Here is a 15,775-nt window from a genome sequence, read left to right on the forward strand (position 1 = left end):
TTATTTGAAACTATTAGAATCATTTTAAAAAATCCAAGTCCAAAAGAACTTGGGGAAAAAGCTTGATATAAAGCCGCCTGTTTTCAGTCACAGTTAGCAAAGATAGCATCATGGTCCATTTTAGCATCATGGTCCTTTTTAGGACCTCCTTGGTAAGCTGAAATTATAACTATGCTGCCAAGCATTCTTTCTAAAATTAAGTTATTTGAGTGGTTAAAAATCACCAATTGAAATTTGTTTAATGTTAATTCTTATATTAAAACATGATGAAAAAATATTACTTCTACTAGGCGAAACATGCATATCTTATTTCCCAACTGAAGTTTTACGATGGTGCCATAAATTTGAGACATTTTGGAAGAATGTTGAATTGAGGATGAAAATGAGGCTGGAGGAAATGTTGTTTGAATTGAACCAGAGTGATCGATCAGACTAATTGGATTGAGATTAAGTAATGTACTGGTTCAATTAGAAGATTAAATCGATTAAATTCGTAAATTAAACTGATCGAACCGATCAAACTAAAGATCAATAATTTAATCGATTCAACCATCAATCCGATTTTGCAATCCGATTTTGAAAACCTTAATGGTGGCAAGAGCAAGCCCATTGCACTATTGCAGTAGCATGACAACCCCCATAGGATGGAACAGCAATCTTACCCAAATTACTTTGCATCGCACTCGAGCAACGTGTTTTGGTCCTTGTGGAGGTAAAAATAGACATGCTACCAGGAAGTTGGACATATGAAAAAATGTTGTAACAAACAAATTCTTCATCATAAGCATATTCAATAAAAATTAGACTATATAAGTAAATTATAAGCATGAAACTACGATGCAAATTCATTAGAAACTCAACATCCAAATCAAGATAAAAGCCTCATAAGTGTGAAAAATACCAAATTAGTGTTACTAAATCAACATGAATCAAAACAACAGAGAGAAATATACCAAAGACTATAAAAGCATCCAATGGTACATGCCTAAAAATTTTAAGAAGACCTAAAATGACATTACGAGTAAAAGACTAGCTAAGACTCTCGAAAATAATGTTGCTCGACTCTAACAAGCGTTTGCAAACCTCTTAAATCTATACATGAAACACAAATCTACAAATTGAGCTTTTTCATTAAGCTCAATGGTGCATAACAAATTTCCAATAAGCTAAAATAAAAGTATACTAACCAAACAACAATATATCATCTATGGCATCAAGAAGTATAATAATAAAGAATATTTAAAACATTATAACACATAATGTATTCATTAAGATCATAACATTTCACATTTCATTTCACAGCACCCTTGCGTACATAGTTGTATTACATAATTGAAGCAAGCATAGTCATTCAATTTCACTTCCTCATAACAAAAATTCTGTTAAACATTTTTATTAAAGCATTTCCCCAAATAATCAAATTTGGAATTGTATATAAATACATATATATTCAACCAAATCTTCTAAAAGTATTGCAAAAGCTCAATAATATGGCACACTATAACAAACCTTCAGTGCATGTGTAACACGACTTATTCTACCTATTCCTCAAGAATGTGCAAAAACCTTATAAAACAAATCTCTCAAGCACATTAAGCAAACTTGCATCATATAAAAACTTTATAGAACTCTATATATCCTATGACATATTAACTATACATGAGAATTATCTAAAATTATTTAATAAGATTATTCAAAAATTTGAACATGTATTTCCAATTATTTATCAACCAAACACATATCAACATTCCAGCAGCAACATTATTTATCATTTAACCATTCTAAGGCTTCACTATGAGCAACATCACACACACAATTCTCTATTTATTTAACTTGTACTTAACCCATAACAAGATGCTTACCAAAGTAATCATTCAATACATACAACATAAAATCAGTTCCTAAACAATTAATTTAGATGAAAACATAACATGAAGTATAACGAAAATTAGAATGCAAAAACTAAAACCAAGCCTCCATTACTTTCTCTTTTGCTTTCGCCTTCAAACTTTCATCTTCTTTAGTTTCATTTTCAACATCAAATCAATAAAACAAATTAGAAAAATGATGCAATTCGATGGAGTGAGACACTATCGCCGCTTCCTAAAACCACTCAAAAACACTCGTCTACTCCTGAATCTATATTTACTGAAACTAAAATCTAACATTATAACTACGATTTGGAACTTAAAATACTTTTGAACTCTATTAAAAATCAACAAGAACCATCATAAATCTCAGCACTCTCTCACTCTACAACTCACCTAAAGCTTTGAGATATCGCTCAAACTTTCTCAAATATGATTCTTTGTTCTAATGTTGTTTTAAACTTAAAAACATTTGGAATCTGACGTAAAATCAATAAAAAAAAACACAAAATCGAAGCTCCTCTCTCAAGAATGAAAATGACGTGAATGGATATAGAGAAAGAAAGTGAAGAATTCAAGCTTACAGAATTAAAATAGTGATAATTAATTAAGAAAATATGTTTACCTAGCTGAAATGGATCGAATAGAATCAAGAATTAAAGAAAATGATTGAAGAAATTTGAGAAAAAATATGACAACTATGGTGAAAATGGAATGGGTTACAGTTCCCTCCAACTAACCTCAGGGGTTCGACCCAAAAAAAATCATCTAATGTTATATTTGCTCTTATGCCCTTGGGCTGATTACCAAATAAAGACCTCTATTCTATCTAGAGTTATTTCCAACTCTTAAGACATTGTAACTCCCTAATTTTGATTTCCTTACAAATTAGTCCATATCTTAAAATTTTAATTTCTAATTCCCAACTAATTTAAAACTAACTACTAATTATTGCTCGCTAACTACGGATTATAAAATCGACCCGATACCGATTCCCATAAACCTCGGTTTAACTTCCCTAAATGTCTCCGATTCAATTGTAGCAATTTTCGCATTTTTTGACACCGGAAAATTTTGGAGCGTTGCATAAAACTGAAGAATGGAGTGAAAACTGACAGAAACCACTGAGTACCCAAGAACATGCGAAAAACCACTCCTTACAACTCGTTTGTACCAAGACAAGACTTTTACTCCTATAACTTCCTTAGAGAAAATTAAAGAGATGTGGTTTTCCTTTTAAGGTCATGAATATGATAATGTTTGATTATGTAGGACAATGTGTTTGTACGATTGATTTGCTCAATTCAATACCTGGTGGTGAAGGAACATGCTAATGATGGATTTTATGAGCTGCAAAACCCCAAAGAATCGATTCAGGCTTAAGTGTTTGATGGTATCTTTCCTCTAATCATACAGCCTATGTATTTTGCTATTTTTGTTTTCAGTTTTCCTCTGTATGCTAGTGCATCTTATTTCTTGTGGCAGTGGTTCGAGAATGAATTTGGATGAACTCTTTGAACAAAAGGGTGAGTTGCTAAAGCTGTTGTTGAGGAACTTGAGAAGGTAATATATGATGCATTCTTTTTTCTACCATTGGTCCACATTTAGGCAATGCTTGGTACCAAATTTGTTAATCTTATGGTTAAGCTGCAAAGTAGGAAAGTAACTGCGAATTTTAACCATTTGTTTAACAAGGGAGATATGGCTATGTTTCCATAAAGACCAACTCTGCAATGAGATTGTGTTACAGTTCAAAGACTTTGAGCCAGCCAGCGTGCACAAAGGAGAAGCTGAGGAAGTGGTATAAGAGCAAAGTATATGAGTGGAATTGATGCTTAATTGATTTATAACATCAAACTCAATCATAAATGGTTTGATATATGACCAAAATTATAGGTTTAAAGTTTAACCAATTTTTAAGAGAGAGAAAAAAACTGAACAATGTAACTGTCATCAACCATTCTCGATGGCGGCTACTGCATCTTTCCACGGGCAATATTTAACTTTGATTAATAAATGAAACGTATTTATTAATAACTTTTTTTTCCACAAATTAAAAAGTAGTGACTCCACATTAACATAGTTAGTGACACATCATTCAAATCCAAACTTTTACGTGTCACCTCACAAATTTAATAAAATACCATGACTCCAATTATCAGTTTTATCAATTTACTTCAAATTTAGAAATAGAGGAATCTAATTAACCGAATACCTCAGTAAAGGATTTCCATTGGAATGAAATCTTAGTTGATATTAAACCTTGGCTTCCATCCCTCTATCCCTCCCTTATAAATATAAAGAGAGAGAGAGAGAGAGAGAGAGAGAGGAACCTAATGGAGTTTCTAACTGCTTAGACTGGAGTTGAGTACTTGAGTTGATCAAACTTCAGAATATGACCAACATTTCAAGATATTGAACATAATTATTTCTCCAGCCATTCTTCACTTACAAAACATCAGTCCTTTAGATGGTATGGGTTTCAGAGGGCAGCTCAATCACCAATGCCTTTATATAATCCCTACGGGAAACATACATTTTTTATTAACAGAGAAAGTTCAATCTTCACAAGACTGAAAATTGTTTCTAAACTAATATGCTAAAAATAGACGATGAAATTGTTCTTGTTCCTGTTCAATAGTGTGCTTGCCTTGCTGTGTATGCTCTCCTAAACCTATGATAGCCACCACCATTACTATTGCCCTGCATGCACCACGAATATGAATGTTGATTACTCAAAGGAACAGTGCCAACTATGCAACATTTTTCGTTCTTTTAAAGAAAATGCATCACTAACATGTTTCATAATTTTAAATAATTTAGAGAGAGTGTGTGAGAGAGAGTGACCTCATATCCAGCATAGCTCAAGTTGTTTGGAACATAAGGGCGTGAATAAGCTGATCCTACAGTGACACAATCAGTAACCAGACAGTGTTCACAATTAGCTACCAATCACAAGAATTCCAAAACCCCAACAATAGAAAAGTAACATATTCAGATATAGCAGTTTCAAATTCCATTAAGAACAGAGATAATTCAGTTACCACAAATATAGGTAAAAAAATGAACAAAATTTATGAGTATTATCAATGTTTTTATTCCCAAGAGAAAATAAAATTATCCCAGACCCAAAACAACTGAATCACTATTATTGTAGGGCATTACCAAAATTACTACCAGTTTTTCCCCTTAAAAAAAGGTGTTGAGCATCCTACCTAAGATCAATAGCAACAGATGGACGAGCCCAACTTCAATATAATACCATAGGAAACCCCGATACTTAACATATGTGGGATAACACCACTTAACACTACGCCTCATGAGTAGCTCACAAGTGCTACACATGAGAAACCTCACTAGAAGGTCAAGGAGTTAGGCACGCACACCTGGGACCTGTGGGTTATGTGCCCGCCATACTTAACAAAATGAACTGAAAATTTCTGAAAAGCAAGTCCAACACATGAGGACATTGTCCACAAGAAGTTTGTAAGGTATAAAGCAGGAACTGGAAGGGGCATTCAAGTTGAAAACCCAATATCTAATGGGTTTTGCCTCCTTATATTTACATGCATGTATCACATATATAACCACATACATATAAATAAATCAGGCATTAAGAGGGGCCATCAATTGTCTTTTTGTAAACAAAAGTAGAATTCCAATCATTTTCACTAAAGTACATTAAACAAAAATATTGAGCGTACAGATACAAGAGGGTTAAAAAGAGGATAGATGCTTCAAATGATAAAGATATCTAGATTGGTGATGCTACCTGATCCATGAACAGGCCCTTGATTGTCCGGGCCACTATACTCGGCAATCCTGTGAACAAATTTATAAGCACGTGAAACAAAGAAATGAAGAATAAACTCCAAAATCAAATAAAGAAGTGTAAGATGCACAACAATACCTTCTGGCTCCATCAAAACTTTGCTTTCTGAAAGAAGACTCAAGAAATCCTGCATGAGGTAGGGCATCATTCCCAATAGCAGGTTTGAAGTACTTAGCAGGAGGTTGTCTTTCATAGTGATCTAGCTTAAGATACCCTGCATAAGCTTGCCTTTGATGATGAAAAGCAGGTGCGATACATTCTGTGAGATATTGGTCATTGTGCTTCACAGGTTGTGCGAATCCGGCATGAGATTCCTAAATAGAACCAAATTAAGAGATCAAACACATGTGACACCATTAAATAATTGTGTACAAATTAGCAAATTACCATATAAGAAGAAGGCCTTTTGGATCCAGAAAAAGCACCATGAGCTGATCCTGGATACCCACTAGTGGATGGGGCATATGCCTCTTTAACTGGTATTCTATATGCAATAGAATCTGCACCCCTGCCATGTCCCTTCCGTACATAAGATCTGCTCTTTGAACTTCGAGAAGAACGAATATGTCGACCTTGTGAGGTACCTGTGAATTAAAAGCCATATAAAGCTTTTTAGCAAATTCTCCTCTAAGAGTCTCTGTATTTAGTAGCGCAAACAGCAAATACAGAACCTTCTCGTTTATTTGATGAACTCTTACTGTGCAGATGGTTCCTTTCTCTCTTTAATACAGAACCTTCTGGTTTGTTTGATGACCTCTTACTGTGCATATGGTTCCTTTCTCTCTTTAATACAGAACCTTCTGGTTTGTTTGATGACCTCTTACTGTGCATACTGTTCCTTTGTCTCTTTCTATTATTGCTCTTGAAATCAGTTTTCTTGGGCTTGGTAGATAGTCCATCTTCAGCGTCATGAGTTTCAGGGGCAATGCTTTGTTGTTCATTTCTTTTACCTTCTATTGTATGCTTTGAATTCAAAGGATCCTGATTATTTTTATACACAACTGCAGCTGGCTTTTCTTTGGTCCCCCAAATCTTTGACTTGTATATAACGGTTGCTGCTCTCACATCACTCTCTTTTTTAACGCCTTTAGACCTGGCGTGACCTTTCATCTTCAACCAATCACTTTTTCTATGCCTTTTACTAAATTTCAGTCCTAGACAAGAGCTTTTTTGCAGCCGCACTTGAACAAGAGGCCTTGCAATATAAGCTTTAACCTGACACCAAAATTGACTCTAAGAGATGCTATTTAAGAGAGAAAGAAAACAAATGAGACATCCAATGAAATTACCTTGACGTTTCCTCCATATCGCAATTTATTCATCCCTTCCACACAAGCCAATGCACCTCCACGGGTAGTGAAAGAAATGAATCCAAAATCCTTGCCTTTATTGCTTAAATTCCTAGATATTTTGACCTTTTTAGTCTCAACATATTGTTCACAGATCTCTTTAAGTTTGTGTACATCCCAAGACTTTGGTATCCCCTCAACATAAATAGTTTTCACCTACAGCAGGAGACTTCTATCATTTAGAAGAAAGTGCGATTCAGAAAGCTAAGACAGGATCTTCTACCCTTGTTATCAACTAATATTCTCCCTCATCCTCACATAAATTTCTTACAGAAAGTAATTTACGAAAATCCCTAATAATGAACATTTTGAAATTTAATTTTAGAAGTTCAATAAATCTATATGATAACACGATCGCATTGGTTCTATATCAAGTGGTTCACAATCACCATTTCACCATATTGGTCCATAAAAGAGAAGTTAATTTGGTTCCTTAGAGTGAATATTAGTCCCCCCCCCCTTCTATTTCTCTTTTATCAGCCCATAGCAGTTGTTTTCTTTGAAGAGCTTCATGTTTTAATCAATGGCATCTTTCAAAAATCAAAAAGCCCAAAAAGTCACCTCTTTTAGCAGGTTTTCCTGCTTCTCTTGATAAATGAAATTTTAGCTTGTCCAAAAAATAAGAGAGTCCAAGTATGCAACTACAAAAAGGAAAAACCCACAAACATAACAAGCTCTGAATGTTAAGTAAATGAGAGTATAACATCCATGGATTCCCAACCTGTAACCGAACTCTCTCTCTTGGATGCATTGGGGTGCGAGCAAAAGCAATTTTAGCACCTCTTGCATTGCCAAAAGCTATATCTGGTTTCCTTAAACGGTGCAATGCAGCCTTTGCATCAGAGAATGTATTGAATCTCAAGAAAGCAAAACCTTTAATCTTCCTATCATCCTTAGGATCATTGGGTACTTGTATCTCATCAATGTTTTCAATTCCATAGCCTTTCAACTTCCCAAGCACCTAAAATGAGACAAAAAGAAAAGGGTAAAAAAAAAAAGATCAAGAATTTAAGTTCATCACTTGCAGTATGAAATGAATTTTTGGCAGACACAAGATGTGATTTGCATCTAATAAATGCATTACGTGATCCAAACAAATGCCTAGAAAAGAAAACAGAAAGTGAATACAGAATTCTTTTGCCTACATCCTCTTTGGTCCATGTTCTGCAAATACGTCCCAGATATAGAACATCACGGTCATGACTGATTGATAACTTAGCAAGCTTTCCTTTCACCTACATGTATAAGGGGGAAAAAGAATGTTAGTAAATATAGAAAGCTGATAAATTTTATAACATCGGACACAAATGAATGTCGTACTTAACCTCTATGCCATCCTTCAAGTCAGAAAGAGCTTTCTTGGCTTGCTCAGTTGTGGCATATTGAATAAAAGCAAATCCTTTGCTTTTTTTTGTGGTTCGATGCCTCACAATCCTTGCTCTTTGGACTTCCCCAAACTTTCCAAATATTTCAAACAAGTCTTGTTCAACTATCTCTTTATGCAGACCTCCAACATGTATTTCCAGTTGCTTTTCTTTCTTTTGCTTAGTTGGAGAGTCGTGGTCAACTACCTGAGACGCTTCATTGACATCACTAACTGCAATGTCTTCAATTTGCTCCTGGCCACCTCTGCTCTCCTCCTCTTTTTCCCTATCATTACCATCCTTGTTGTTGTAACCATCATTGATTTGCCCATCTAATGTCATGACTGCAATTCTAGCAGAAGAGGGTTCCTCTTCAAGTGATTTCTGTTCTGTACCAAGAAAAGCTCAACATGTGTTTGACATTAAAAATATGTAATGTCATTACCATTTTACAGGGGAAAGCAATTGAAGATAAAAACAACTTCCTTCTAGAGGACAGGAAGGGAAAGAGGTGGGGGAGAACAGAGTCCACAGATCACAAATATACAGCATGCTAATGAGTGTGTATAGAAAAGATTATTGGAGCAAATTGTGAACTGGAAGCTTTAGCAGGAACAGAACACTTCAGAAAGCCAAAATTTTGAACATCCTAAAATATCATAATTAACTAGGATCACAATCAGGGACATGCATGGATTGTCAAGGCATTAAAGACCACAAACAGTGAGTTGTGATAAAAGATTCATGTTCGTTCCAGTGATGTTGAAAAACTCTAACTAATAACTTTAATGGGCATGAGAAAACATAAAGACAGCGGTGCATACTAGTTTTGGGTAACTATATGCAAACAATGCAAGAAAAAATTGAAAGAAAGGAAAAATTAAACAAATATAGTACCAAAAAGAATGAAAGTATTAAGCTGATATTTCCTCACTCGTGAACGTTCAAAAGACACATCCATAATAGAACAGCTTGATTTGAGCTTGTCAATTTTTACCAAAATAATTTCTTCCTTCACTTTCTAGCATGACTATTGTGTTCATATTCTGAACTGTAACAATAGCAGTCTTTCGATGGTACAATATCTACATATTTCATATTTCAATAGCTTATTGGCTTTAACGCCCCCTTTTCACCATTTTTTAGTCTCACTAATTTGCAGAACTTGCAATATAAACTGCAATTTGGAATTGAACTACGATTACTACTAAAACCTCATTCAATATTTTGTAATATATAAAAGAAGATATTTATTTATATAAAAAAATCAATTAACAAAAACTTCATATGGGAACCAACAACCAAAAGGTCAGCTAAATAGCTAGAAACGAATTCAAATGAACACTTTTCAAGAAAATGATTAATCAATTACCTGAATTTTCATGATCCTTGGCTTCCTCACCATTGACGATTCCATTCCCTGAATCCACATCCATAACTTGGATGTTCGAACTCAAATTCTGTCCCCTAACAGTCCCATCCTCAATAATCTCCTCAAATTTACTACACTCCACACTAACATCCAAATTATCCGATTTCTCGCTCTCACCCACACCATTTACTTCTGAACACAATTCACTTTTACGAATACTTCCATCAGTAAAATTCGATTCAATTTGAACAACGTCACCGCCGTTGTGTTGAATTATTGAGTCCATCTCCATGACAGCAATTACCACATTCTCAACTTCCTCAAACTCCTCTTTAAAACAATCAATCTCTTGATTAACGTCCTTCTCACTCTGGATACCAGCCTCCTCGGCAGCTTCCACAGCATCCTTCGACGCTCCCGGCTCATCGTCGACTCCCGCCGTGTCTTCCTCGTTGGATCGGGCGACTCGCCGTTTAGCTCTGCTCTTCTTCCGACGCATGATTGACTAAATTTAGGAACTCTAAACCATGAATATACAATATTCTAACTGTAACTTACAAAATGGGAAAAAATAAAATACTCCTATAATAATATCTATTGCTTGGTCGAAATGCAAAAAACAAAAAATATTTACTCTTTCCACCGCCGGGCTTCGATCCCGGAAATACAAAGAAGAATTTTAACCATTGTGCTACAGTGGGTCCGATGCTACATATCTGCAAATACTTTATATAAGCTATCTACAAATTCACTTTAAAGGTAAAAAGACCTTTCTAGTCCTTCTCAATTTTGATATTGAGCAAATTGGTCTCTCTCAAAAAAAATTAAAGCAATTTAATCCCTTTCAAATTCAAAAGTGAGCAACTAAAGACAATTAATCGCAACATTAATGTTTTTCATCAATTTTACATAAATTTGACTGGTATAATAATAAATTTAGCTCCCATAATTTATACATTCAATCAATTTGGTCATGATTTAACAAATTTAGCCTACAATACTTTTCTAAATGTGTAAATGTTGAGTCTAAATTTGTTGAATTTTTAAGAATCAATACTAAATTAACAAAATATGTAAACATCAAAGGCTAAAATTGTTATCATACCAATCAAAATTATGCATAATTAATGAAAGACATTAACCCCGTGATTAATTGTTCCTTATTACTCACTTTCAAAATGATAGGGATTAAATTGCTCCATTTTTTTAGAGGGGCTAATTTTCTCAATTTGAAATTAAGAGGGGCTAAAGAGATCTTTTTACCTAATTTAAATTACATTTTGGTCACCCAACTTAAAAAAAAGTTTATTATTGCTAACATTGTCGAAAGTTAAAATATTGTCGCCAACGTTATCAATTTGTTATATTTTGGTCACTAAGTTGTTAACTATCATTAACGGCATAATAACAAGCTAACATGGCACATTAACTGTCATTAATGTTATCAATTCAAAGAAAAGAAAAGAAAAATCATTCTAATGTCTCATTCATTTATATTCACCGAATAACCAAATATGTTTTATATTGTGAACATTAGTATGAATACAAAAGTTCATTATATCATTGACAATAAAAGAGATCATATGAAACTTATAATGTGACAAAAGCTTTCTTTGAATAGACGGTGAGGTTGCTCTTAATAAAATTAAAAATAACTGTAGTGGTGAGATTAGTTATTGTACTAATGAGATTAAAATATTACTGTGTTTGGATTCAATTGCAACCATAACGGTAAGATATAATAAAAAATTGTCATTAAAGATATTAAATTAAAATCTACATATATAATACATTATTAAAAATGATTAAAAAGCATTTTAATTTTATATTTATTAATTAATTTTATATTTATTTAAATTTGAAAAAGTTACAGAAAATAAATTAACTTGATTTAAAAAAATTAACTTATAAAAATTAATTTAAATTTGAAAAGTTAATATTGTGCCACTTTTCACAAACTAGATTATTATATTAAATATATTATTTAGGTGATAATGTTGGGTAAAAATACTTGAACCAATGAAAAAAGTTGGTTTAATGGAACCAGGGGCGGCCAAATTCACGCCTTTTGATGGCGATGCCACGTTAAATTCCAGGTTTACCCTCACATTTCAAATTTTAGTATGTCCCCGTTCACGTTCAAGTAAAACAATCTCTACCGTCACTTCCCTCTATCAACGGTCTGGATTGAGTTCTCTACCCTTGTTGTATTTTCCCTCTATTCTGCTTTTAGCTTCAGTTGAGTTCACTGAGCCCAAACCATGGCTACGATCAAGTGTGTCAAAGCCCGTCAGATCTTCGACAGTCGTGGAAACCCCACCGTTGAAGTAAGTTATTGATTTATTTTTGTTTTCTTATTGCTCTGTTTGGTTGAAGAGAAACCCAAAAACATAAATCCGTTTTGAGTTAGAGGGATGAATGGTGATAGAATTGAATCATAAATTAACAGGTTGATGTTTCTCTCTCTGATGGCACCGTCGCAAGAGCGGCTGTTCCTAGTGGTGCTTCCACTGGTAATTTTATTCTCTTATACTTCACTATTATTTGTTTTAGTTGCGGTGAATTTGTACGATGCAATGTATGTCACTGAACCTCTCCTGATTTATTATGGAAGGTATATATGAAGCTCTGGAATTGAGGGATGGAGGATCTGACTATCTTGGAAAGGGCGTGCTTAAGGTAACTTTTCTTTGTTGGAAGGATTTTAGATTTGAGTCAAATTTTGAACTATTCTTCGTTTCTAGGTATTCTATTCATAAGCTTTTGTTAACTTCATGAATGAAATGCCAATACCTGTTGTGTGTATATATGTATAAAATATTGATGAAGTTGAACTGTTTGTGATGTTTTCATCATCTTGATGATGTTCAGGCTGTGGAGAATGTTAACACAATTATTGGACCCGCTTTGGTTGGCAAGGTATTTTATGGGACTCTAAGTCATGATTTATATATATCTTCTACGATCAAGATCATTGATGTGTACAACCTATATCTTATTAATCCTTATGTGCTGACAGGACCCAACAGAGCAGGCCAAAATTGATAATTTCATGGTACAACAGCTTGATGGAACAGTTAATGAATGGGGTTGGTGCAAACAAAAGGTACAGCTATATTCTTTTATCATATTTTCTCTTCTGATTATTTTTAATTGCTATTTTTTAATTTGGTAATGCTCAATAATTTCAGCTTGGAGCAAATGCTATATTGGCTGTTTCACTTGCTGTCTGTAAAGCAGGAGCTATGTTGAAGAAGATTCCCCTTTACCAGGCATGTATCATGCTGTCATCTTGAGCTGTTTGATTTCTCTCCTAATCTAAGTTTTTCAAATTGATTCACTGGTTCTGCATATTCTAACTTGCAGCACATTGCCAACCTTGCTGGAAATAAGACCTTGGTCTTGCCTGTACCTGCATTCAATGTTATCAATGGAGGTTCCCATGCAGGCAATAAACTAGCAATGCAGGTAAAATTATTAAAATTTTGTGAAGGATGATTTGATGCCCTTTCTATTTATTGCAGTCTTTGACTGTTTGGACTTGTTCAGGAATTCATGATTCTACCTGTTGGGGCATCTTCTTTCAAGGAAGCCATGAAGATGGGAGTGGAAGTATATCATCACCTGAAGGTAGATTTTCCTCTGGCTCCCTTTTCTGCTTGTGTTTTCTACCCTTGTAGTGTGTCTTCACTTGTGTGCTTTTTTAGGCTGTTATAAAGAAGAAGTATGGACAAGATGCTACCAACGTCGGTGATGAAGGTGGCTTTGCTCCTAACATTCAGGTCTGTAAGTACATCTTTTAATTATGAACCAATTCAATGTTGGGGGTTTAGCATGAAGAGACTTTCAATTCTCTTAGAGATGAAGAAATGTTTAAAATGAAATGACTTACTACGCCTGATCTCAGATTTTATTGAGCAATAGATCTCAGGATACCAATCATTTGAAGAAGGAATTTAAACTGCATTCCATTGATGCTGTAATATGCAGGAAAATAAAGAGGGACTTGAGCTCTTGAAGACAGCTATAGCAAAAGCAGGGTATACTGGAAAGGTTAGTTTCAGAAATAATTGGTATATTAACCTAAAATGGCATTGTTAATTCATTATCTACTGTGTTTTCGCTGAAAGCTTATCATAAAAACTGACTATTTTCTGTTGACAGGTTGTTATTGGAATGGATGTTGCTGCTTCAGAGTTCTATGATAACAAGGATAAAACCTATGACTTGAATTTCAAGGAAGAGGTAAAATATGTCCATTTCATTTAAAATCTGCCTGTTTCTTGTAATCTTAATTTAAAGTTGAAATGGTTGCTTATCAAAGAAATGTTGCCGCAGAACAATGATGGATCGCAAAAAATTTCAGGAGACAGTTTGAAGAATGTTTACAAGTCATTCGTGACTGATTATCCAATTGTCTCCATTGAAGATCCATTTGATCAGGATGATTGGGAGCACTATGCAAAAATGACAAGTGAAATTGGTGAACAAGTGCAGATTGTTGGTGATGATCTCCTTGTCACAAATCCTAAGGTAAAAGATTTAATTATGGGGATTAAAATATAGAGGTTGGCTTTATGGAGTTTCTAAGTGCTCTATGTTTTCTACTTGCTTCAGCGTGTGGAGAAAGCAATTAAGGAGAAGACGTGCAATGCTCTTTTATTGAAGGTAGCCTGACTATTTTGTCCCCTTGTTCCAGTAACCATGTGGATAATGTAGATTTAGTGGTATTTTTGTTTGTAGCTATTGGCTCATTATTTGGATGAGTTAAATTTTTTGATGCTGTCAGTGCTCTGTAACCGTCAGGTGAATCAAATTGGTTCTGTGACTGAAAGTATTGAAGCTGTAAAAATGTCTAAATCTGCCGGTTGGGGAGTCATGGCAAGCCACCGCAGGTTTGACTTCCTCACACTGCAACACCCCACAATTAGTTTTTGCTATATTGATCTCTTCTCTTTGATAACTAAAATGTCATTTATTTTAAGGGAATATTGTTTGTATTTCCCAAATGGTTTGAGATCAATGAAGTGTTTGTTTCTAATGCAGTGGTGAAACCGAGGATACTTTCATAGCAGACCTTTCAGTTGGGTTGGCAACAGTAAGCATTATACTAATCATACTTTTACCTTTTTTTTCATTTTTCACTAAAAAAAGTCCATGTTCCATGCGTTTTAGTTTTTCCATTCTTGTGAGTTTTTGAGCTGCATTGTTTTTGCAATAACAGGGCCAAATCAAGACCGGCGCACCGTGCAGATCAGAACGTCTTGCCAAGTACAACCAGGTAAAGGCTTACTCATATAAACTATTATTGCTGTTAGGTTGTAGTTGTGTAGGCACATTCAGACACTCCATTTTGTGTTTCTAGTCTAGGAATCAAATACAGAGTCTGTAATTGCACGAACATGTTTGTGATATGAACTGCAATTATTGCAGCTTCTGAGGATTGAAGAAGAGCTTGGAGCTGCTGCAGTTTACGCAGGAGCAAAGTTCAGAGCACCAGTAGAACCATATTGATGGTTTCTTTCTTATGTTGCAATCGGCTTTTCATTGTCTTTTGCTCTTTGCCTTAAAACTAGAAAAGCACAGTGAATGATTTTGCAATGTTTTACTTTCCCCCAGTTTTTAGATTAAGACTTGTAAGTTTCATTCTGATGCTTTGACGTTTCTCATCTCTATCTCCATCTGATGAATTGGGGTTCAAAATGTCATTTTCATCCTGATCCTCAATTAATTTTTTTTTTAAATGTTCCGACAATTTTTTTTGGTAAACTACACCACAGGTTACCCAACTATGGATTTGTTTCCTTTTTGATCCCTCAATTATGATTTTTTTTTTTAAATTGATCAGCCAACTAATCGAGATTGGTTTTCCACCTACTAGGTCTTCTATAACCATGCCATTGAACTAGGAATTAGTTGTGGAGCTCTTGATATGGCCTTCCACCTATTAGGTCTTCTAGACCTTATCCTCATCTATATATTTCCAATCA

The 15,775-nt window shown here is 34.5% G+C and overlaps 2 protein-coding genes and 1 long non-coding RNA gene across 4 annotated transcripts; 2 read left to right on the forward strand and 1 right to left on the reverse strand.

The window, feature by feature from the left end:
• Positions 1-362: 362 nt before the first annotated feature.
• LOC121219276 (uncharacterized) lies at positions 363-4,081 on the forward strand. 2 transcript variants are annotated; one of them, XR_005915942.1, is made up of 3 exons: positions 384-3,261; positions 3,354-3,431; positions 3,564-4,081. It is a non-coding gene; the product is annotated as an uncharacterized lncRNA (long non-coding RNA). The 2 variants fall into 2 exon arrangements; XR_005915941.1 differs by lacking the exon at positions 3,564-4,081 and having other exon boundaries at positions 363-3,261; positions 3,354-3,458.
• A 183-nt stretch (positions 4,082-4,264) lies between these two features.
• On the reverse strand, positions 4,265-10,488 carry LOC107953665 (polyadenylate-binding protein, cytoplasmic and nuclear). The gene is made up of 11 exons (XM_016889037.2): positions 9,786-10,488; positions 8,375-8,802; positions 8,195-8,284; positions 7,771-8,010; positions 6,990-7,205; positions 6,372-6,915; positions 6,088-6,284; positions 5,779-6,014; positions 5,641-5,690; positions 4,716-4,771; positions 4,265-4,571 (listed from the first exon to the last, which is right to left on the reverse strand). Exons 1-11 carry the CDS (start codon positions 10,282-10,284, stop codon positions 4,503-4,505), a joined length of 2,625 nt encoding a protein of 874 aa, XP_016744526.2. The 5' UTR covers positions 10,285-10,488; the 3' UTR covers positions 4,265-4,502.
• A 1,422-nt stretch (positions 10,489-11,910) lies between these two features.
• LOC107953663 (enolase) lies at positions 11,911-15,493 on the forward strand. Its single transcript, XM_016889036.2, has 17 exons — positions 11,911-12,112; positions 12,235-12,298; positions 12,400-12,464; positions 12,657-12,704; positions 12,805-12,891; positions 12,977-13,057; positions 13,152-13,253; positions 13,335-13,415; positions 13,493-13,567; positions 13,776-13,838; positions 13,950-14,030; positions 14,124-14,318; positions 14,403-14,453; positions 14,592-14,680; positions 14,832-14,883; positions 15,010-15,066; positions 15,219-15,493. Exons 1-17 carry the CDS (start codon positions 12,047-12,049, stop codon positions 15,297-15,299), a joined length of 1,338 nt encoding a protein of 445 aa, XP_016744525.1. The 5' UTR covers positions 11,911-12,046; the 3' UTR covers positions 15,300-15,493.
• Positions 15,494-15,775: the final 282 nt, after the last annotated feature.

The sequence above is a fragment of the Gossypium hirsutum genome, chromosome D07, assembly GCF_007990345.1.
Source record: "Gossypium hirsutum isolate 1008001.06 chromosome D07, Gossypium_hirsutum_v2.1, whole genome shotgun sequence".
NCBI lineage: Eukaryota > Viridiplantae > Streptophyta > Magnoliopsida > Malvales > Malvaceae > Gossypium > Gossypium hirsutum.